Source organism: Channa argus, chromosome 10, assembly GCF_033026475.1.
Source record: "Channa argus isolate prfri chromosome 10, Channa argus male v1.0, whole genome shotgun sequence".
NCBI classification, from domain to species: Eukaryota; Metazoa; Chordata; class Actinopteri; order Anabantiformes; family Channidae; genus Channa; species Channa argus.
In genome coordinates this window covers 24,394,059-24,419,213 of record NC_090206.1, presented here as the reverse complement: position 1 = coordinate 24,419,213, position 25,155 = coordinate 24,394,059, and the positions used below count along the sequence as shown (strand labels likewise).

General features: G+C 40.2%; 1 protein-coding gene across 6 annotated transcripts; it reads right to left on the bottom strand.

The window, feature by feature from the left end:
* Positions 1-24,308, bottom strand: arhgef37 (Rho guanine nucleotide exchange factor (GEF) 37). Of its 6 annotated transcripts, XM_067519302.1 has the most exons (17): positions 24,205-24,304; positions 19,848-20,039; positions 19,489-19,583; positions 18,326-18,516; positions 16,192-16,655; positions 13,783-13,912; positions 12,749-12,896; positions 12,413-12,612; positions 11,985-12,115; positions 10,959-11,063; positions 10,194-10,307; positions 9,798-9,967; positions 9,005-9,152; positions 8,638-8,766; positions 7,179-7,374; positions 6,483-6,652; positions 1-3,509 (listed from the first exon to the last, which is right to left on the bottom strand). In XM_067519302.1, exons 5-17 carry the CDS (start codon positions 16,645-16,647, stop codon positions 3,291-3,293), a joined length of 2,316 nt encoding a protein of 771 aa, XP_067375403.1. In that variant the 5' UTR covers positions 16,648-16,655; positions 18,326-18,516; positions 19,489-19,583; positions 19,848-20,039; positions 24,205-24,304; the 3' UTR covers positions 1-3,290. The 6 variants fall into 6 exon arrangements, with proteins under 6 accessions (XP_067375403.1, XP_067375399.1, XP_067375398.1 ...); XM_067519298.1 differs by lacking the exon at positions 18,326-18,516 and having other exon boundaries at positions 24,218-24,308; XM_067519297.1 differs by lacking the exon at positions 18,326-18,516.
* Between the last annotated feature and the right edge of the window lie 847 nt (positions 24,309-25,155).

The following is a 25,155-nucleotide window of genomic DNA, read 5'->3' as shown; positions in this document are numbered from 1 at the left end:
CAAGTTTCCGAGTAGTTTTATTCAAGCCATAGTATTTTCACAGCTGCACTGATTAAATTCTCATCTACTGTGTGAATGTACAACACTCAGCCACAACATTAATACCACCTGGTGATTTTTATATCAAAAATATTAAAAGGATATTTATCAAAAAAGAAAACATGCACTGATTCCTAATTATGGGTTAACCACATAAAGGGGTTAAATCAGCTCCCCCTTTTATCAACTGTGACCTTGGACTTTTTTTTTTTTTGAATTATTATTACTGGACATGTTTTGCCATAATTACCATAATCAATATGTTTAAAACTAGCCTGTTTTCATAGTCGAGAACTTTTACTTTTGTGTTACTACCGTGCACTTTGACTTGATTACTGAGTTTGCGTACTTCTACCACTTCTGCATACAGTGTATCGCATTTTGCTGCAAAATGGTTGTGCAGCTAGAGATTCTCGGAGTGGCCACGCTGACCCTTGACCTCCATGACAATATTAAGATCACAAGTGTTAATGTTGTGGTTGATTTGTGCGTTTGTGTAATTCAACATAACTTCATAGCTATGACAACACTCAACAGCTTCGTTTTAAGTCACGTTGTCCTTCTGCATCAAATAAGTTAGAACCATAAGACCAGATACTAAGCAATAAATTATAAACAGAAATGCTGTACAAACTGTAAAACGTCATCATCAGCAGGTTAAAAATTACATTGCACATGTTGGTTTGACAGCAGATGAAAAAAAACATAGAGCCACAGATAATGAACACAATGAACAGAATATACAGGAATAGCTTTGGCTCTGCTCACAGGCAACCACTAATACTGACAGAGGTAAAGATGGAGGTAACACGCACTCTTTCCAGATATACAGAGAAATACACAGGCTCGCTCATAGAACACAACCAACCTAGGCCTCCGACTCCCTCAAGTGGTGGAGTTGTAAAAAACTATTTCTGTTGGTAATAAACACACTTTCAGGACCAAAGCTCTAAGGTCTGCTTTTACCACTAAATATGTCCCCAAATTTTCCCCTGTTTCAGATCAAATATTGAAATTTTAATTAGAAAATGCCACCTAATATGACCTGCTCAACACCGTGTATTATCGGTGTGCATCTGGTGTTGTAATTGTGTTTTTACAGTATCTAATTTTTTGGGTTTCTATTATAATAAATTCATTTCTGAGTTGTAAGGACTATTCATTTGGCATCAATGAGAAACTCAATGCAGTTGAACAAAATGAACAGAATTAATGCCATTACCAATTTGAACATTCTTCTGCTCTAATCTGACCTTCAAAAATGTGAAAGGTGGTAAAATGTTCTCAGGTTGGGGGGTTTTCTCCATTTCCCTTGATCTTAGTAACCTTGAGAACATTTGGTTCTGGGGTATTGAAGCAACGTCGCACATTTTCTCTCTGTCCCTCCTGCGGCTCGGCTCCATCCTGACATTCAGGCTGATGGGAACAGCTAAGCTCCAGCTGAGCAGCTCTGAGTCTCAGTCTCCCTGCTTCACATTCACTGCAGCTGATGCAGCACAATCCAACAATTAAAAGACTCAATTTTACACCAAAAAAAAAAAGAAAGCTCAATCAACAAAAGCTCTAAGGGCAGGAATGTCATTGGACTGAAAAAAATGTATTTTTTTTCTTAAAAATGTCCAGATCTTTTGTGGTGAGCAGCTGTGTTAAGGGGTGGATGGAGACAACATTTGATATATACATAACACCAGACACAAGGTTATTGTATTCAGGTGGTCAAATCTGAACCTCAAACAGGTTCAGTCTCCCTCCTTTTAGCTCTGCACTGGTCTCAGCCAACTCCTCAGGACGACACATATACTCTTTAAGCTGTTCATTATGGTCTGCGGTAAATACTGCTCACAAATACTGAGCAGTGCTGTGGGTGCATGATCTTTAAAAGTAATTTAAAAAATATACATTTGAAAATGGCACAGTTCGATTCATTTTTTTCATCAATGTGATGGGGTAAAACATGGCTTTGACAGATGCAGTAGGAGCCAAGCGAAGAATGCTGGACAATAATTTGAATCCTTTTACCGACAATATTTTTAGCAACTTGGAGAGTTGCTGTCTCACACGCAATTTACAATCACACGGCGACTTCAAAGCATCGTAATAAAAAGCTTTTCTTCCTCATATCTTTCTTCAGTTTCAGCTCTTCCACACATTATTCCCCTCCTCTCCCTTTACATCTCTGCCGCCTCCTCTTCTCGCTCTCCATTCGGCCCCAGAGACATTTAACATTTACATCACATTACACAGCCAGAGATGATGAGAGCGCTCTGTACCTGTCAGTCTCAATACAGCACTGTTTCTGCCTTCAGGTGAGGAGGAGGAGGAGACTTCTCTCACACACACACACACACACACACCCCCGTCAGCCTAATTTTATAGCATACTGACAAACACATACATGCTTTTTGCTCTCTGTGTCTAAATGTAGACGTTAGCTCATTAATGCATGAACACTAACGAGAACATGTAATCTGTCTTCTACAGTTCGAGTGTCCTTCTCTCTCGCCGAGGATCATGGGATAGCAGCCAAATCCACTCAAGTTAAAAAAACAACATTCCCACTTATTCTTCTGTTGTGTACTGACTACAAACATTTTAGCAAACACAGAACCTGCCTAAGTGTCTCTGAGCAAGACAATGAATCCCTGCTAGCTCACCAGCTGGTACTTCCTTCATTTTTTTCCCCCAGTGTGCAACATATATTAACACTTGTAAACGTCGGTAATTTTGTGGAGCGAGGCCAGAAACACCTAAACACATCAATCAAACATTTTGCACCCGCATTAGTATTTTCAGACTGAAAGTAAAATATCACGAGACAACAAATATATCAGTATCTTCTCATGGACATGTTTCTGCTGCTTTCAGGCATCACGTAAACGTGGATGTTTGGCAAGAGCATGGAAAAAGGATTGCAGTGACATGCCCACCATGAGATTTCTCTCCAAATCTAGTTGGTTAGTGTCGAAATATAGAGCAAAGAGAAAGATTAATCTCTCCCTTACTTTACCTATAATCCAGTTGTTAACAGAATTCAGTCGTGTTAATGTTCACACATTGGCCCTTCGATAATTGAAGACTATCGAATGGCTCTGGTGTCTCTAAAAAGACACTAGACAATGACACATGCAGAGACAGATCCGTGGTTTGGTTTCATGAGTTTGCAGCTGACAGTATTACTCAAACCATCAACATAATACAATGCTGGACATGCTGCCGTTTCTCCCCTCTATCCTCCTTTGCTTCCCACCTTTCTAGTAGTGGGGCTGGTAGCTTCCAGGTGGTTCCCTCCTCATAGGCATGACTGCGAGGTAGTTGGAGGGCACGTAGCCTTTCTGCCCACCTCTCACCTGGACCAGGCTCCACTCAGGGTTCCCTCTCTTGTCATGGCGCTCCAGTAAGTGAACTGGCTCGCCAGCCCGCACAGAAACTTCGTGGCTTCCTCTCGCTGTGAAGTCATAGGCTGCCAACATCTGAAAGAGGGTGCAGAGTTGAGAAAGAAGTGTACAGTAACGCCAGCTGCCCCGTGAGGCTACAATGCTCACTGCACAGCAGAAACCAAAACCATGGGGTTAGAGCAGAGCGAAGAGGCAACTTTGTTGTGTCTAGAGCATTGGAACTAGTAGATAGGTAAGATCTGGCTTGCAGTTGGATTCATAGGAAGGATCATGTTCCAAACTAACTTGAAAGTTTTTGTGAGGGTTAATCCTATTTTCAAAATCTGCATTCAAACACTAAAACCAACAATGAATCGCCTCTACTCACATTCAGTGTCCATCAGTTTGCGACCTGATTCACTTACACTTTTTGTCCGTGCCTCAGTCCTCTGCTGACGACATGCTTTTCCTGACTGACTTATTCAAAGTGACATTTGTGAAAACTTTCTCCACCACGTTTTGGACAAAAGAAGCATGTCAACTAGTGAAGCAGTGTATCTGGCTGATGTGTGTTTTTTTTGCCTTTGGACAAAAACAGACTTCTACAGCACAGACAGACCAGCTACTCCAGGCTGCAGGCTGATGCTGAATCAAATCATCATGGGTTGTAGCGTCTGTATGAGGACTGTTGAACATGTGACTCATTTTGAAGATGTTACCATGCTGATTTCTCCATCTAAATCTATGTCTATATGATCATTTAAACGCTCCAAAGAATCTGTTATCTGACATATTGTGATTTAACATTAAAAAAACTGAGTGATGCAATATATGATCACGAACAATTAGGAAATGAATGGTATAGGTACTGTTACTGTACTTTATTAGAAAGCATAAGGAATGTAAAATAGTTCAAGTGACACACTGATGTACAAAAACCACATTGAACTGAGGGAAAATGCTTGGTCATCTGTGAGCACACACACACATACACACACACACACACACATATCATTGTGATAAGCCCACTAGTTATGTCTTGACAAACACCATCTCATCACCACACACACATACACAAGACGAAACCTTGCTAATGAGTCCTGTGTTGCTATGACAGAGAGCCCCAGCAGTGCTAATGGCTGAGTTTAGCCGGCTGCTCGGTGTCATTAACAAACCCTTCACCTTAGCTCACCTGTCAGCTACAACATTAGCTCTGCCCTGATGGTCTACAGCAATTAGCATTTAATTAGCATTTGGCCAAGCAGAGACGGGGAGGAGAGGAAATTTTAAAAAGTTAAGTGACCATGGCTATCAGCTGCAAAGTGATTATGTTACTGGCGAGAAGTGATTATTTCCTGCAGCAAAATTTCTGATGGAGGAGAAAGAACTAAACAGGTGCTTGGTGTAGCTCTTTGTGTTTGTATGTGGTCATAATGACACGGTGAGACAGAGACCTGAACGCTTATAGTAACCAGACATTTGTTTTTCACGGACGTTGCTTTACAGAGGATTTTGGAAATGAATAAGAAGAAATGAAAGATCTCAACTTGATCATTTGATTTTCAAACCAAGGCATGGAAGCTTTTCACAACACACACACAAAAAGTGTGAATAACACACTTGGAAAAAAGCTGTTGGAACTACATGGAGATTGTGATGCAAACACGGCTGGACGTTCCACTCCGAGGAGAGGATGCATCGTGTCATCCCAGGAATTGTGTAACCAGTTATGTTGCTGTAAAATGCACACTAAAGGCTTGTCGCTGTATATCAGTGTTTTTATTGCTGCCACCATGACTAAAAATGTTGTTTTTATTTAACCCTTTTGACATCATTTTACTATGTATGTATTATTAAGAAATACACTGACATGACCACATTCCCTTATGTTCCCTATGTTTGTACTATGTTTTTAAGTTTATGTTTTGAAAAATGATCTAATACAGTTGAATCCCTCATTTCTATTTCCTTCAGCCACTAAACAAGACAACAGTACAGTCGATCTTTAAAAACCTCCATTTTCTGTAGTGAAAAACAGTAGCACAAAGGGTGTGTATGTTTTGTGTATGAGCAGAGTCAGGGTCATGTGGGATGAATATGGGTGTGTGAACGCTGCAGGTATAAGGTCAATGCAGCAATCAGAGGCATCACACACACACACACACACACACTCACACAGCTTATACCTAACACAATCCCACCTTCTCATCGACTCACCTAAACAGCCCCGCCCCTCTCTCGTGGGCATATCCACATAACCCGTCACAAACTGACAAATTGTGACACCTCCTCTCGAACTCTCATGTGCAAAGGTCTGTCAATCTCACAGCGTGAACACACGTGTGCTCAATCTTAGCTTGCAGCACTTCATCGCATGAATTAGCTCTGAACCCCATCACACAGTAGCCTACTTACAAGGTTAGACAGCTAATTATGGACCTTTCTATTAATAACACAGGCACACACACCTTCCAGAATGACCTTTCACAAATTTTGGCGCGTGCACACACACAAAAAAACACCCACACACACGGCTGAATGTACAAGGATTATCTCTATTTTGTGCAAACACACACACACAAACATGGGGCAGACTGCTGCTTCTACTGCAGAATGCTGTCACACTGATTAGTCACCTCTTCAGACACACAGAGTGTGTTCATTTAGTAAAATTAACACACACGCACAGCTTGGGGCCTGACATCAGATGTTTTAAACCCATAGCAACCGGCTGAAGTGCGTGTCACAGCTAGTCTATTGCTCGTTTATGGGCCTTCAACTTCATGAGCTTATGTCTCTATGGCTAAGGAAAACTTGAGCCTCTTAGTATTAAAAGCATTTTAAGAAATCGCTTACTAGTGCATTAATATGCAAATTTATGCAGCAAGTTGCTTCAACATATAAATCAGATCACCTTCATGGCAGTGGGAACTTGTGCTATTAATGAAGTCTCTATCATGTACGATAGTGTCCAAATACCTTCAGGTTTCGCACACATCTGTCACGCAGTTGCATGTGATAGATAGACTACTAAATGAAAGAGGACATGTGGTTGAGACTGTCAATCACCTGGAAGAAGGACTGGCTCGCGACTGCTAGTGGTCGGCTCTCCGGGGTGTAGGAATGGCGTCTGACTCCGTTCCCACCTTCTGGTTGGACTGGGTGTGGAGAAGGCGGTGGGTTCTCTGTTGGCTGGTGATAGCGAATCAGCTTTGAGGAAGGCACATAGCCTCTTCGACCTGCGTAAAATATGCACAGATTTGTGCACAGATATTTACAAACAGTTCTACACACAATAGGGCGCAAAAATGTGCATCTCTTATTTTGAAAGGGCTTTACTTTTTATGCTGTTTTTGTGTGTGTGTGTGTTTTGTTGTTTGTGTTGTCCTAACTAGCTAACATTCTAAACTAGAATGTTATAGCTAATATTTAATCATGAGATCACATGATTATTCTAATTTGCATGTAATATATTGTAGACTTCCATAATTATATATTAAATACACCATATATGTTACGATATAGACTGCATTTAAAAGGTGGGTCAATCATCCAGGGCCTTGTACCTATGTGTATTAAACGTACCTGGAATTGTAGTATAGCAGGCTTGTTGCAATGACAGCAGTCAACCAAGAGATGGCACCTTTAAGCTGCATTTCAGAAAATCTACAGCAGCTTCACTGTACTTTTTATACAATCACTGCTTGGAGCACAACTTCTTGATTCCGATTGAGAAGAATTCCATAAAAAGATACTGTTTTATACCTCCTGCATCAACCAGCCATCGTCTTTTGTCTCCACGGCTGTCGGCCTCAGAGATGATGGCCACCAGCTCCCCTTTAGCCAGATTCAGGTCTAAGTCTCTGCTGCCCACCACCGCTCCGATCACCTGGTAGATCTTTTCAAAACCGTGCTTATCCGTCAGCTGCTTTAGACGGCGCTGAGATGACGGGCTCAGAGGCTGATAGAAATAAAAGAAATACATTCGGCAGAAGAGAATGGAGAGTTGAATGCAGTGAAATGTCATATTATTAAAATAAGACCTGAAAAGGGTCAGACAAACACAACAGGTCAGGCCAGGAAAGGAAAGGAAAAACAATAATGCAGCACAGAAGTAATGTGTTTATCTTCTTATCCTCATAACAACATAAAGCTTACTGCTTTATCATTTGTGTTAAATATCATGAAAATCAGCCAAACTCAAAGTGCAATGTGTTTGATGGCATGCAGAGGTGTGGCGATTACATGTTTACTGTAACCAAGCACTGTGTGGACATTTACAGCATGTGACATGCCACAGTAGATTTTGAACTCTCTCCAAATTATGTTTTTTTTAGTGAATTGTTTTTTTTTTAGTACAGAATTTCTGTTTCAGCTTTGTAATGAATCCTGCAGTACATTGAAAATCTAGCTCCCTAAGATCAGAGTGGAGCTGTTGGGACTGATTACAAATGAATGACGTAGAGCTGCAGATATGAATCATTACGATGACTTGGCAAGTAGTCATGTGTTGGAAGCTATTACAAGCAATGGTTTTTACTATAACCTCAAACAAAACAAGACATGAGCATTTTGTGCAAGCTGCCGAGCAGGTTTGAGGTATGTGGTCAGGTTCATGACACCTGATAAGGTGTTGAACATCAAGCAGTAGTGACACCGGCTGAAGAAAAGCTACTGTTTGTTTAGCAGGGGGGGGGGCATTTGAGATTAGTCTCCGAGGTATAAAATGTATTAAAGCCAGAGGACCATAATTCATAGGTCTGTCATTAAAAAGGTTCTATTGAATTCGCAGATGTTTTGGTTACTGCTACAGGCCGACATCACCAAAAGAAGTTATGGGAAAATCATAGGAAACATGGGAAATTTAAAAGTCTCGCATCCCTCTGTTATTATCAGTTTTCTCAGGTTATATCCAGACGTTTTCTATATAAGGTGATGTCAGCTCTACCTGACCTAACATCCCATGTTGTAGTATTTTGTATTATATTGTTGTACTATGTAGCTGTCGGCAGTTTTTTTACTGTGGAACATCTAGTGTCATGTAAATGCCAATGAAACGGTTCAAATATCTTGTAGTACTCGTTGCACCTATATGTGGGGGCAAAAAAAGGAACTAACACCTAAGATCAGGTGTCCAACAACATCATGTTATGGCAGACCTTTGACATTTCAACTCTTGGATTAAAAAATTATGATGCAACAACAGCACTATGTTATCTCTGACCTGGACAAAAGGTGCGTTGAGTGTGTCCTGCACACTTCGACACAACGTCTCCAGCCTTCTGGCCCCTTCTAGTGCTGCAGACTCCGCCCACTTCCAGAACGCACCAGAGTCTAGAGAGCTGTGAGGGAGCTGGAGGAGGAGATAGATGGATAAATGGAGGCACATGGAGATTTTTAAAAAATGTAGCTTTTTAAAAAGTCATAATTGTTTGTATAATAGATTTTATGTTTGTTGTACTTTTTTGGTCTGTGCTTGGACGCAAGTTAACTTCTCACACTTACCACAAATTCTTGTCAAAAACATTCTTCTGCCATCTTGTCTCCGCACACACATAGCACATACTGTGTGTTTTGACATAATGACATACCTGTTGAGCAAAGCTCTGGAACAGCTGTTCCATGTCTGAGGCAAGGTCTTTGTGTAGACAGCTGAATGTCCCCAGCATGCTCCAAATCATCTGCAGAGCCAAACCATTAAACTGGGGAAGCTCATTAAGAAGCAGTGTGTTGATTGTCCTGAGAGGAGAAGAGGAGAAAAACAGAGAGAAGAGAGGTTTATGTGCAGTTTATGAAATCATCAAAAGGTGCAAAACATGAATTTTAATATTGGGTTAAACAACACTTAGATGAGCTCTGTGACTTTGCAGGCTGCGATGATTTGGAGGAAAAGAAAGAATACAGATTAATAATAAACATGGTTTTAAGCTAAGTATGAATGAAATTTGTGGAGGACTACTGTTGGACTGAGCTGCATTTTTTAATCTTGTAGTGTAACTAATAAGCAGTGGCTTCGGTGGACACATTTATGTCTATAATTTACACTACTACATTAATACATGTTGTAATTATGTGCTTTTGATATTTTTTAAATCTGAATTTTGGGAATGTTTAATTTCATTTCAATGTAAACACTGAAATAAATAATGAAATCACTTATCGTAAATGAATCCCTTTCATTCAAGTGGAACCTAAAATCTGAAGGATCTCGTGTAAATGTCTGATAAAAGTAGTGACAAGAGGCCAACTTGTGGAAACTGTCCTACTCCACACCTCACTCCTCAAAGTCCAATCAGTTGTTTGTCAATCAATTATGTGATGGACTTTCTAACCACAAACTCAGCCTGTTACACAAACACTGTTTCTCCGTCTCTCTCTCTCTACCTGTACGTGTTGGCCACAGCCTGTTCATCATAGCTCAGATTAGACTTGGCTTCAATCATTTCATAATCCAGCAGCTTGTCCAGCCTCTTCTTGATCAGGTTTCTTGGGCCCACCAGGAGATCATGGAGAGCACATAGTGGCTTGTGGATCAACGTCCGCATCCTTTTCTCCTAGGATATTCAAAAATGCCACAGTGCTCTCATTGTTGCCAGCACGGACACAATTATACACAATAAAATAACATTAAGCAATGTATATTCTATATTGTCGGCTTTACTCTGCCAACTGCACCCTGTGTATTTATGTTTAAAAACAACTTTTTATGCTATAAATTAGTTTCTGTCAGTGATAATTTCCTCTAGTGGTATCTGCATGAGAATTTCCTAATAAACTCACCAATGTAGGAAGAATCCACTGCCTCAGAGCAGTGGTGATCTCTTTATAACAAATAGGTGCCTTCTCTCCATCCATATCCAAGTCAAACTCTTCTGTTTTGCATTGTAGGAACCCCTGCAAATAGAGCAAAAAGTAGAACGGGACTGTCAAATCCTGCTCAAGTATCTGGGCTCTGTTAGGCTAATTATGATTAAGTCAGATGTTGCTGGTTTGTGAATGTACAAGAAAAGCAGGGGAGGGGGATAACTGAAAAGAAAAATGTGAAAAAGAAGACAAACACAGTGCTGATCCTTGTTGTTGGTCAACACACAGTCAACAGGAAAAACATTTCCACAGGATAATTTAAGAGTGGAAAATCATGTGTTGGACCTCGCAGACTTGAGGAGAATGTGACTTTAAACCATGTGTTTGAGTTTGTACAGTGTGAGTCACAAACGTGCAGTGTGACAACAAGTTCAAGAATAAATATGATGTTTCAGTCCAAACTCTTCCAAAGTCTTTTAGGTAAAATTTTAATGGGGTAGGTGAATAAGATATACCCTTCAATTTCCATGCAAGACATCCTGTAGATATACTGAAACCAGGCAACACCTTATACTTGCAGTGAATATGTGGGAGTGAGTAAGTAAGTAGCAGAACAATCTTATATTTTATTTTAACATTTTAATTTAATGCAAAATGTTAAAATATTACCACAAATGTCAGATTTATAATTCTTGACAGGAAAATGTTAAATAAAAAGGTCATTATGTATTTGCAGCCTACTTGTAGATGGTGCAGGTATGTCTCCACGTTCTCGAGAAGATCCAGGATTCCGTGCTCCAGAACATTAAAGAAATCTTCCAGAGCATCAAACTCCTCATCAACCAGCTGTAACAGGACATACAGACACAATATAAAATGCTGGTTTTCTCACATGCACATCCAAACCGAAAAACACTTCAGAAGGTCTTTGATCAGTGGCTTGCAAAGAAAAGAAAATCACAATTGGTGTCTAATACCGTAGGTGCTCTATTTAGCCATCTTTTTATTGCTGAGAAAAAAAGAAAGTACAAGCTAAACGCTTAACCTATACCGCAAACTGCAGGATGACAACTTTATTTATCTGCCGACATAGATCAGCAGCTGAGGGATGATGTTAAGAACCTATCGTTCCTCAGGGGAAATCTTTTTACAATATACTGCATTTTGTCAAAATCATTTCAGGATACACAGCTACAGTACAACCCATTCTTCTTCACAGCTGTGCCTCCTAACTGTAGGCGATCGGTGGCAAACAATGGCTTTAAAACCATGACTTTCAATGCCACCTGAATGCAAAGCTTAAAAGTCAGACTTCTTTATGTATTTGCCATCAGGCTGCAGCCACGAGATCAAAAGGCGAAGTGGGAAAGGGAACAATCAAAATGAAGCCACATGTGAGGCTGCTTGAGGAGGTGAACTCATTGATCATATTGTAGCACAGAGCAGGAGGCCAGAGCAAACAGCAGGCTCAGGAAAAGGTCTTATCACAGGTCTCTTCTGCAGGTTAATCACACATCCAGTTAATTATTAACTACTGCAATGAAGTTGAAAGGGAGGCTGTGGACTGGAGGATTATTTATAGCTTAGAGGACTAGAGGACTAACCTTTAAATAAAACCCTCCTTAAAATGTAACAAGCCACAGTTTGTGGGTTATGTTCACCTCTCTAATGCCTAACTTCAAAGAGTGCACGGTTACTGTCCAGCCCAGCGACGTCCCATGCTGTTCAGATACATTCTGTAGGTCGGTATTTAAACTTTTCTTCTACCTTAGATGCCATTCCAGTCTCGTGTTTAATTTGCTGGCTGAGCCTCGCTGTCTTCTTTGCGATGCTGTGGGTGTTGAGGCGGTTGATCTTGTCCTTGATGGTCAGAGTTTCTGTCTTCTTGTATTTGTCCGCTGCAAATCAAATATGATATGGGACAGTTAATCCGGAGTACAGCAGCGGGCCTCCAATTTAGCCTGCACAACATCATCACTGTGTTTGTTGCTCTTCTTCCCACATAAAGCACTTTCACATGAAATAGGGGAAGTGAACGCTGATTGAAGCCCGAGAGGACCTGGGAATCGAATTACAAACCCTGGGGTTCATTAACTGCTCTGCTCAATCATAAAGCCCGATAGCATTAAGAGCAATAATATTAGATTTTCCATTAGCAGCTAATATGGTAATATTGGTCTTGAGGGCTGTCTCACCCACTTCTCTGAAGCGTTTGTACTCATTGATGCCACAGTTTAATGCAATGGAGGTGTGAACAGTCTCCTCCAAGAGTTCATACGCTGGGTGACTTCTGTCTGTGTGTTTCTGAATGGTCTGCAGTAGGAGCGGGTAACGGGCAATTCGCTGCACCGGCGTGACAAGGAAGAAACTCAGGGATGTGCCATTTACTTCAGGCCTGGAGAGACAGAAAGGAAGGCAGAAGCAGCCACAGCGATTACATGCCTTTCCTATTAATTATTCAGTTGTTCATTCTTATGTTTCCGAGACATTAAATGTGTTAGATGTGTGAGCAGAAAGTCATGTAAACCTACGCTGAGGCCTTTATCGCTTTGACAATCTCATTCCAGAGTGCCTCCTTCTGTTTGTAGGTGTTCTCCAACACTGTCACATTGCTGTAGTTTGCCAAGTACTCCTTATAGGCTGCCTCAATGTCTGCGGACAGGCTGAGGAATGAATTACCTGTCACAATGTAAAAAAAAAATAACCCCACGTACAATAATCAGGATCGGAGCAAAACACAGGGGTAAGATAGAATTGCATGCTTAGTTCTGTATAGAGACCAAAAAAGGTTAAGACTTTAAATGCTGTATTCAAACCAAATTAACGTGCACTGTGCGCATCACTATTATAACCATAAGGATCCATCTCTTTAGTTGTTCTATGGCATTTTATCTCCAACACAATCAGTTATCACCTGTTTATTTATATACATATATAAATGTATGTGTGTGTATGTGTGTGTGTGTGTGTGTGTGTGTGTGTGTGTGTGTATGTGTTACTCTAAGGTTGGTTTTTGTCCAGGTTATCACTATCGTAATGTGACCAACAAACTGTTCCATTGTGTTTTTAGTAGAAGTAAATTTCCTCCTTTTCCTTTAAACACTTAATGGAAATCAAGTCTTTTAAAATGATCACAATGACTAAGAGATGAGAATTTATTATAGTTTTAAATATATATTCATCTATTTGGTCACAGGGAGGCAGGACAGTGGGAGTCTGAAAGAATTTGGTCACACCTATTTATTTAAGGAGGTTGCAAATGAACTGAATGAGATAACAGACCCATAATTTCACATTTTTAGCTTTGCTGCCAGTGTTGCACTAGATGAGCTCATTTATAGTCGAACACCAATGTGAAACCATGTCAGTCAACTAACACTTGTTTATTTCCTGTCAACAAACATATGATGTAGAAAGTGCTTAGCTCTGTGAAACCAACAACATTCTCACCACTTCCTGTTTGACGTCGGAAAAAGGCTCATGCTGTAAATACAGCCCCAATCAAGGAGATGATTGATTCTGCTAAATAGAGAATTGTTAGTTAAAGTGCAGTTGTGTTCCTTACACAGCGTCGTCAAGAAGACAGGGTCTCCAGGCTGCATCTGCTTCTGGTCCAACAAGCTCAGGAATCGACTCGACACGTCAATCACATCCTCAATGTAAAGAAACATACTGTCTAGGTTGGGTGGAGGAGGCTGAAGTGGGCAGACAGAAAAAAGAGATGTGCATGTAAATTAATTTAACGCCTTAGTAAAAAAAAGATTCTTTTTAAAGTAAGTTTACATCCTATAGCATTTTCTTCCACTTCTGTCAAATACAATCCATAATGCATCACCTTTTGGATACAGATATTTAGATCAAAGAGGTTAGACAGCTACACGCTCATACTAACAGTAGATAAATACTGAAAAAGTTGGAAAATCAATAGAAATAACTAAGATGCTGATTTCAAAAGTACAACGAAAACATAAAAACCCTATAAAAGATTTGCAGCATAGCATCATTTTAAGCACACCAAAGAAAACTGAAATGCAACACGTCTTGCATCGGCCCCTAAATTTAGTAAGTGGGAGTTTTTCCTTTAGATGTGATAGGCTATATTTGGCTGTACATCATGCACTGCCTTTACAGCATGATTCTGTTTCAGGGCTGAAAGTATCGGCTGCTTGTTTTTTTTTTTTTTTTAATTGTATGAGGACATTTTAAAACTGAGTACAGAAACTAATGTGAAATCAGCTGACGGCCTGATGATGTGTAAGTGAAGGGGACTCTCTGGAACTACGGTGCACTGGGGTTGTTCAGAGATGTTACAGTGTAATGTCTCCAGATACTAAACCAACGTTGATTTACACAGCACAGTGCAACAAGAGCAGACATCCCGCACCAGCAAGCTGAATTAATTAGGTTACTTGGTGAGAGCTGATCTGGCCTGTTTGACAAAGCAGCCATCAGCACCAGGAATCTGCTGACTGCGACTCTGAGCGTATAACAACCATCTCAGAGCTCAGTTAGCCACACTGTCCCATGAAAATCATTTCTCTGATGTAATGTTTGCTTGTGCATCACTAGGACTTCACTGAGGGAGTAATGTTGTCATAGTGCATATGTGGATACTTATGTGACTGTTCACTTCTTGTGCCCGGCTGATGAAGGACCATTTTGTTTGACTAATACTGGGCACACTAGCTGGTGGAAGACTGACCAATCTTCACATTGTCACAGAAAACAAACTAGCAACTTTGTCTCACAATGGTGTCATTCAACTAAATGTATTCTATTATTCTGTGCAGCCCTCCTTCACTCTTTCTCTATCTCCATCTCACTTCACAACCACATAGCACAGACAAATCTCCTTCTTAATATTGATTTCATAAACAGTTCCCCTACTCATCATTTCCTCACCATCACTTAAAGCTTACCAGCCTTTAAATTTGTCCTTCGCTCCTTTTTACGTTCATTTGATTCTCTAGTCACCCATAATAGTTCCCTCTGTGTGTTATTTTTTTCATGCTCATCCACATCCCTGTCTTTGCAACCAATAATGCCTGATGCCATTATATTGGTATGAGGCCTCATTTTATTACAGCTGTGCTAATAAATGATTATTTCACAAGGATTAAGCAATATCGTAGATGTAATGAAGAGCTAATGGTGATAAACAATCCAGCAGTCTCTGCATAATAGTACCTCTGGAGGCTGGAGGGCCAATTCAACATGTAAGGATTAGTTTTAGTTTAAAGGGACAACCACAAAACCTGTCCAAACATAATGATTCAAACCAAAAAAAAAAAAAAAGAGTTACCGAGGGTGTTTACATTTTCTTTGACATGAGACCGAGCTTCTTTTTGTGCCAACTGGTCCTGAAATGCAGCCTCTCTCTTAAGACCAATTCATGGTTACCACATCTGTGTGTCCACCCTTTCCTACCCTATCATTTACTTACAGTTGGTCACCGCCAAAGCCTGCGAGGGCCGGGACAGACTTAACCGAAAAAAGTTTTGAATTATCAATTAAAACTGTTAATCACTTAGGTTTCATTTGTCAAGGAAAATGCCCTAAGCACTGGTAATTCTCTTTCCTCGTATGCATCTTTAAATTTGATAGGTCAAAAATTTTACCGTAAAATATTTAGCTTAGAATCTTGAAATACAGGGAGGACATACCACACAAAATCAAGTGCATTTGTATGGCTGTTCTCTAATGTATATTTGTCATAATTATTAATTGATAATACTTTATTCCAAATGATAATGACTGCTCTTGCAAATAAACACAAAGTTCGATTTTATGAGGTAAATAAGTAGCTGTCGCTTTATGAAACGTTGCAGTGGGAAAAGTGAAAAAGTCAAGTTAAAAGTATGTAAATACTTGATTTGCTGATATGTGCATGAATAGGAAAATCCATAATATTCATCAACATTTGGTCAACATATGATGATAATAACCAGGATTATTATGAGGATTCCATCCATACCTGTAGTTTCTGCAGGCTGCTCCTGATGGTAACAGTGCTAACTTGCAGCAAACGAAGGTAATTCCTCTCAGACAGGACCAGCTCCTCTATGGCGAGTGCTTGTCTCTCAGCTGCTCTCTCTTTAGCTGCAGCTTGCTCCTCTTCTGATTTCTTTCTGGCCTCTTCAGCCTCCTGGGCTGACCTCTCCTCCAATATCGAGCTGTCCTCTAAGAAACTATCCTGTGAGCAAAGTTTTGAGTCCACAGACACATTTGGCTCCGTCTCTGTACTGAACATGTCTTCTCCAAAGTGATCCGTCAGTGTGTCTCCATCCTCCTTCTCTTGAAGCTTGTCTTTCATTGGATCCTTTTTGGAGACGGTCTGAACAGCTCCGAGGGGAGACAGAGCAGATGAGCCTGGCTTAGGGAGAGGCAGTGTGAAGGAGGCTGGCTGAGGCCTCCTTGGCACCTCCATCATTAAGATGACTGTCAAGAGAAAAATTGTTTAGTCATGCTGACATTTTATATTGGTACTTAAAACAATGTCCAATCAAAGGAAACATAAATACATTCATTTTCATATTGATAATTCAACTACTACGTAAACGTGAGGTTTCTCCATTAAGGATGGACTTAATTTTACTGTGAAAGGCAATAGATGCTTGGGGTCACATTTTCTAAATTTGAAGTTGACCAGATGGCTAAGCTTGAAAGAGGAGATAAAATATGTGATTTCTATATGAAACCTATATATTTTCATCACTGAAAAAAGAAGACCTGAGCATAGTGAACATGGTGAACTGCCACAGAGATGAACCTTCCCCCTTGTATTTACCCTGTATAAGTACTGCTGTGTTGTCCAAACGGTGCCATTTAGCGTGACTTAGTTATATATTTACTGTGTGTGTGGTCTGTGTGGCCCTGATACAAATATTCACATTGTAGGAATATGTAGGAGAACACATGCAAAATAAGTTGGTGAGAACTAGTATCATGCAGTATGGCATAAACAAACATTTTACTATTCACAAATTCTATGTATGATGAAGTCACACTCATTCAAATTTCTATACTCTTCAGAATGTGAGCAGAGAGTGGTTTGGTCCAGACTGACAGATTTTTTTGAAATTTTGGTCAAATGTATACAATTACCCAAAAACATGAAACTCAGTTCAGCCTTTGAGTTGTGAAAACACCCTAGTTCAAGTTTTTCAGAAACATCTGATGAAAGATAACTGTTCCACGGGGAAATTCCTAGATTTTAAATGCACCTAATATTACAGTCCTGCTTTTGATTTAACATCCATCTCATGGGAGTGAATTTGCAAAAACACCATAGCAGTGAGTACTCGTTCCAAAAACCAGCTTGCGGTAGATAAGCACTGAAGTGGACTTCTAGAAAAAGCATCCGGCAGCAGGCTGCAGATGTGATGGCTTTGCCTTCAGTTCATACTGAACGGAAACATGCAGTGAGGAAGGATGTATTGTTATGGATCCTCTGAGCTGGATCACCACAGGAGGCGTGCAAGCGGCTTACAGTGCGACGAATACTGCCACCGCTGTGACAATTAGCTTTTATGTGGTTTAACTTAACAGCCTTCTGTGGCTCTGAAGGAATGATTAAAGTTTTAGTTCTGACTCTGTGATGAAATTATAAAGTCTGTGTGACTGTTAACTCACGGTGGACTCAGATGTTCCTCTATGTATCATAGTCCAACCCTAACAATCCAATCCTGTACCGCTATGCGACATCGTGTTGCACCATTCACTACTAAAATCTCACCTTCCGTTTAACTATGGTGCAGTCGAGTGGGTTAGTTAGCTGTGTTGTAATGTGTCTAACCGTTTCTGCTTGTTGCATTATGACCTACAATCAGAATTTAGGTAATAGGTCACGCAAAAGTAATTCAATACCTTGTGGCAACTTTTAGTATTTGCTGCATTTTTGTCAGTATCAAAATATAAACTCTGTCTTTCTCTCCCGTAGTTGTCTTTTCTCCTTCTCTGTCCCCCTCTCTCTCTCTCTTTCTGCAGGTGTCCCCCGGCTTTGAAGCTGTGTGTCTTCCAGGGTGCAGCTACTGGTCCTACCAACCTGCCCGATGTTTGGTTGTTGCTTTTTGTTGCTCTGTTCTTTTCTCTCTCCACTTTCCACTCACCCCAACTGGTCGAGGCAGATGTCCGTCCACCCTGAGCCTGGTTCTGCCAGAGGTTTCTTCTGTTAAAGGGAGTTTCTCCTCTCCACTGTTGCCTATGGCTTGTTCAAGGGGGGATTGTTGGGTTCTCTCTATACATCTTTATAGTCTTGACTTTATTCTGTAAAGTGTCTTGAGAGGACTTTGCTGTGGCGCTATATAAATAAAGTTGAATTGAAAAAGAAATAATACTCAAAACACTCATTGACATAGATTTTAACCAGATAGTGACTTTTAAAAAAGGTAAATTGAAACACTGCTTTCAGAGGTGAATGTGGTTTGTAGTAGTGTAGAAGTCAAATGGAAAAGGTTTTTCGAAGAGTTTCCACCCATGTCACTGAGGGAAAGAGGGCAGACTGTTGTAACAGACTGCATTTGTGTTTGCTGCAGTCACTTTTTAAATTTAATCTGAAACGGAGAACGTTGCCAATTTTGCACATTAATCTGCATGCAATAAGCCCATATTGACAAAGTGAAAGTGTATTATACATGTATTCTTTGCAAGGCTACACATGATGGCATTGCATTGTTCCATTTTATTTAAAGTTTACCAACTGTACAACACTGTTAAAAGACTTTTCATTCATTTTAATTGAATCCTTTTGTCATGAAATTCTCTTCCCCCTCCCACAAAAGGTTTAGGGTTTCAGCAGCATATGGTGACCTGAGAGCCGAGATTTACCACTAGAGCTTAGCGTAATTACACCTCCATCTATTCACAGCAACAACAAACAACTGGCCCAATGCATCGAACTCTTGCTTGATCAGGGTAGCACAGATCAAAAGTTTACTCATCTAAACTGTTCTAAACTACTGCAGGCCAAATTCTTCACAGCTTAAGTTTAGACTTTACCATTTGACAACGTCTTTATAAAAACCAAAAGGGCAGACAGAAAAACAGAAATATAAAGACAATGCACATGAGTACTTCTTGTAGGGGTAGGGATCAAATTATAAGCTCAACAATTGCAACAATTATGGCAAACAAACACACAGGAGAACACCTGACTCTAAGTCACATTATAATCAAAACAAACGTCCTGCACCATTCTGACAGTAATAATTTGTGCAATAATGACACAGTATCATTTCAAAACATGAGATGCAAGAGATAAGTTTAGAATTACCTCAATCCCTGATTCAGCTGCGGTGAATCTCCCCTCTCGCGCTCCCTTGTGCTCTGTCCCAACTGAAGAGAAAATCTGCTGCAGTGGTGACGGTGCTGCATGGAAAACACAAATATGCACACACTGCTGTAACTTTCTCCAGTGACTAAGACACTGCTGCCGCTGGGCCTTATGTGGCTGTAGTGTGTGTGTTTGTGTGTTTGTGTGAGAGAGAGAGAAACACATAATATACAGTGTGAGGAAAGGGGGGATGGGAGTGGAAAGGATGGTGGGCTGGAAAAAGAGGGGGCACGAATACACACACAGTTGAATAAGCTGATTGACTGCAGCAGACGTTTGGAAGAGGAAGTAACACTCACCAGGGCAGAGGCTGATTGGTGGACAGGTCTTCACACTCATCAAATGACCAATCGGAGGATCCGTTCATGAAACACTAAACGGGCCAATGAAGACAGCGTCAGAGTGATTGAAGTTTTCTTCTCACAGGAAACAAAAGCACCACAGGACGTCCCATCCTCTCTCAATTACTAAGGGATTGTGTGGATTTTCTGCTAGAAGTTAAAAAAAAAAAAAAAAAAAAGGAGATTTATAGTTCATTCCTTTGGATGCTGTTAATCCGGAAATAAAACATTTATGCTGGTTGTGTCCACAATTCATTTCCTAGAGTTAAATATTTACATTTTAACATTTAAAGAAAACAACAAAAAATAGGTGTTGGTTTGACACTTGGTTGATTTTGTGTGCTAATGGAGCAAAAAAAGAGAACTATGTAAACAAGACTAAAAGCCGACAGATGTACGAGCAGCTGTAGGTGTTTTGAGCTACATGCTAATTTTGACATTCTAACTTGGTCATTTTTGTCACAATTAATCATGGATGTGTTGTAAGAGCTTCATAGAGGACTCAAATACAACAACAGTCAAGAATCTTGACTAAAAACTCCACCTAAATAGTTTTCCGACCTCTAGGTTGTCGTCCATGCTGTGTGGAAGAAAAAATACACTTGTGTTTCTACACCGGCCACAGACTTCATTGTGAGGCGGACACGAAGATGAAGATTTAGGTCCTGCTAAAGTTTTACAGATATAAAACTGCCATAAACATGGCAGGCTGACCACCTCTAGATATCCAGCTATGCCACTAGTATAACTTTCAAGAAGTAGTGAGATGGTCAGTTGGACTGTTTTTCTTTTTGGTTTGGCTCTGCACTACCAAGAGCAAGTTGTCATCCATCTCAGTCCGTACTCAAACCTTCTTTCAACACGGAAAATCTGCACTTTGACTAAGTGTAGACAAGTCCCTCCCAAAAAAATTACAGAGTGGAGGTTTAACGATAACAGAGCGGGCCGGCTGAAATCATAAATTCTCTCATTTTTACCACAGGAAGACTGTTTTTTGTTTTATGCTGTTCTGTATTATTAGAAATCTCTGAGTTATTTACTGCCCCACACTGGGATGGTCATTTCCATTAAACGTAGGCTACACAACTAACATTATATAAAATGACAATCTAACAATGACTAAATCATAACCATAAAGTTTGCTGATTCAAACCTTTAAATGTCACTTTACAAGTCAAATAAATGCAAAATTAGCTAAAACAACTTTCTCAAAAACAATAGTGACTGAAACACACAGAACCCTGAGAACAATGAGCAGATGACATTAGCGTGAAACTTGACTGAGACAATAGAGGAATGAACCGTAGTTTAACCCAATCGGCCTGGAATGAGAGAGACAGGAAGGCACTGGTTGGTCCAGTTCATCATATCAGAGAGGAATGTTGCAGGACTAGATTCTTTTACCAGCTGACTTAGGCTGACGTGATGACAACATGAGGAGTGCTCATGCAGGGAAGAACAGTGACATTACACTTGAGGCATTTACTGTTTAAGAAGTCCCTTGTTTTTCTTGAAGCTAAAAGCTGCGTAATGCTCCATTCACAGAATTCACTCACCATAACTCTGCCAAGGCTGTGCAAACAGAAGCTAAAACTTCAAATCACCTGAACATTCACTTTAAAAAAAAAAAAGACATTATAGGCAAATTTTTCAACATAAGGCTTTCTAAAAAGTTCCAAGTAGAGATATTAGTTTTGCTCTGAAATTGGTCAGCCAATTCTAGAAAACGGATAGTGGTTTTCATGTTCTTACATATGCACACTAATCTACATTATTTTAAATTCTAAAGTTATTAAAACTTTATTGAAATCGTTGAGCGTTCCGTGGTACCGTGGTAGCCTATGGGTTAAAATTCTAAATTCTGGAGTCTGTCCAGGGACTTTTGTCCATCACTTTCTTTTGACTCGATGTCCTCTTCCCTCTGTACCTTCAACTACTAAAAAAGCCATAAAACACCAGAATAAAACTTTGGGATTTAGGCACTGTAGCAGCCAAATGATTGAAGATACAGTACATGCCACAAAACTGTCTCATCCGGTGTTTGCATCTGGCTGGGGACCTTTGCTGCACTGCACAGCCCATTCCTTTCCTCTGTTTCCTGTCTACTCTCAACTTGCTTCTATCTAATAAAGTAAGAAAAACTGGATTTGGGTGTAGAATTTATCTTATTAAGACACTGTATCAACTGAACTACAAACACACAAGCAAACAGAACCATAAACACGATGTCCTCGATGGAGAGATACTGCTAATGTTTTTGAAATAGCTTTGGGATTTGAGTCCGATTTAGAATTTTTTTTCTCTTTTGAAATGTCATTTACTCAGACAAGACAGGCACAGTTTCGTTCCATAAATTAGTGCATTTGTAAAAATCATCCGTAACAGTTCTTGGAAAGGAAGATACTTTGACTGATGTCATGACAGAGTGGGAAGGTGATTCAGTAAATAAAGACTGTGCTGGGGTGGAGCAATGACTCATTACCAAAACCAAACGAAGACCCATATTTACTGTAGTTGCTGGGATTGACCAGTGGTACGATAAATTTGGATCACAACAAGAAAAGATGTATAGAAATAGTCCTACATTAAGGAGCCTATACTGGGAGGCTAAAGAAATGTCAGGGAATTAGAAAAATAAATTAATTTTAACATGTGGCAGAGGCAAGGCAATATCTGCCAGCTAACCCTGATCTGAAAGCAGAACTTGCAAGAAGTGGGTACTAACAGAATTAAATGGCAGAGAAAAAGACAAGAAAGGATTACGAAAATAATAACATAGTGTAATCGAAGGTTATGTGAAGTTCACAAGACATGACTCAAGAAAGTCGTCACGTATCAACACACTGTATTAAAAAACATGTTATTCCAGACGAGCTAACAGGTCAATAAGTTAACTGGTCATTAACACCCTAATGACCTGTTAACAGGTCTTTAACACCGTAACGACCCGTAACTCAAAAGGATTATTACGTCCACCCAAACGGTGCCTGGAATTAACACGATGGACTGATAATACATTAAATTTTTACCTACACGCTTTAGGGTTTGTTCTCTACATGTATTTAAACAGCAGACACAAGGGACATCGGCAGGAGACATAAACGTGCGAGGGAAGCTGGATTCCTACAAACTGAAGGTCTGAAAATAAACATATTCAGACAGACTAAACATAATTTTACCCATCAATCTGTGTATCCCTCTATTTGTCTCTGTCTGGACTGTGTTACATTTCCAGTCTGGTGTTAATAAACCTGTGACAGCCCTTTGTTTACTTAGTAGCTCGATATAACACAATGCAGTAAAAAAGCCCGCTGGAGAACAGCTCATGATGTGAGGCATTACACAGCTGGTAAACATGGTGGAGGCAGAGTTTATTGATGACCTGACGGCTGGTAAAAGTAGCAGGAGGAATTCTTAAGTGATAAGCGGCTGTACCCTCTGCTCACTTTCAGCCAAATGTTGCAAAACTGATAGGGCCATGCTTCATGCTGCACATCGCAGAAGCTACCCGGGAGTTTCCCAATGAAAAGAACCTGATCTCCTGACCTCAACCTGATCGAGCAGCTTTTCACAAACTGATGATAGGACCGAGGGCGGTAAGACCCACAGACAAGCAGCTGGCCATGGCTTCCAGACTTCAGGCAGCCATTGACCGCAAAGGACTTTTCCTCCAAGAATGAAAGGCAATGTTCAGGTTTGTAAATCACGTTCGTTTTTCCTATTATTTGAATAAGTTTTGACTTTGGTCTTGAGTGTTTCCTTTCAAATGTACCACAACAGCACCAACCAACTGTGCTCAAACACAAATGTAACTAATAACCATTCAAAGTACACACCCAAAAGAATGGGATTTGCAAGTACACATCTGAAGCACACGGTTATGTGCGCCTTCATCATCCTCCCACGTGCAACAGGTGGACATATGGTCAGTAAAAGGTGTCCTTCCCTAATTTCCTCACCTGCGTACCGTTACTATAAACCTGTGAATTCAGAGACGGGGACAAGCGTGACGTTATGTTTTGGGACACAACAGCACAGCACGTAGCTGCTTTAATAATGACATTATGGGTAAGAATACAATAACGAAGACGACAATTTCATCTTTATTTTTAATCCCTTCTCTTCTCTCACAGCTCGGTAGTCGTGTCTGTAGAAGGATTTTAACCTAATAGTCTTTTTTGAGCTAACGTTAACGCAGAGCGGCGTTTAAAAAGGTGAAGCCGTCATTTGGTTTCAGGTCAGAACACCGCGGTACTGATTGTGTCTGCGTGAAAAGAAGCAGAGAATTATTAGAAAAATATAATGAAATGTTTACCTTGTCCTCTCACCTGGCATTCAGCGCCGCTGTGACGGCGAACTCGCGTTCACCTGTTGTGTTGTCTACTGGCCGTTGTCAACATCGCGATAATAACAAACGATCATTACGTCCGGTGGGTCCTCACAAAATAAAAGCCCAAAGGAAAACGTTGTTTTCAAAGTAAAAGGCGAAAGACATACGCGCAGCTTAAGAATGAAAAAAATCACAAAGTGAGGAAAAAAAAGTGAAATTTGTCAGATTGTGCCCTGCGGGATACAACTGTAAGGCATTTGAGAGAAGGTTTGGCGTATTTTTCACATCGATGCGTTGAAGCCCTTTTTTTTTCTGGCAAAGGCTTTTTTGTTTAACGCGTATAAAAGCTGGTATTTTTTTCATTACTTCAGTTAAAGTTAGATTTTTTTTTCTCCCGTAAGTTCAGAGTCGCAGCTGGGGATGGGGGGATGGGGGGTGGGCTGTCGGGGGTTCAGTGTCCCCTCGCCCTCACTTTAGTTTAAATTTGAATGCAGGACATTATATGATGTTGGATTCCTACCTTTACATAAATCAAAGCGGACACTGCAAAGACAAATAAAAACTGAACACATACATGTATACAGCAATCAAGAGTCAGAAGCCAATATTACCTTAAATAAATGTCCATTAATGTGCAAAACTAGAGGGGCAGTTTTCCACATTAAGCATATTTGGGATGTATATTTACATACTGTTTATAGGCCAAATATAATCAAGGTATACATATGAAAATACGATTTGAACAAAATAAATATGTTGTATGTGCTAACTTAACTCAATTTGGAAGGTTATTTTTGGGGATACATCGTTTGCATTTACAATTTTGTTTTCCTTTATGACGTGTTCTAACAACTGCGGCCCAGGAGCTGGTCAGGTCTGCTCAGCATGGGAAACCCGTCAAATTCAAGAGGAAGCTTTTCTTTTTCAAAGGGTGTC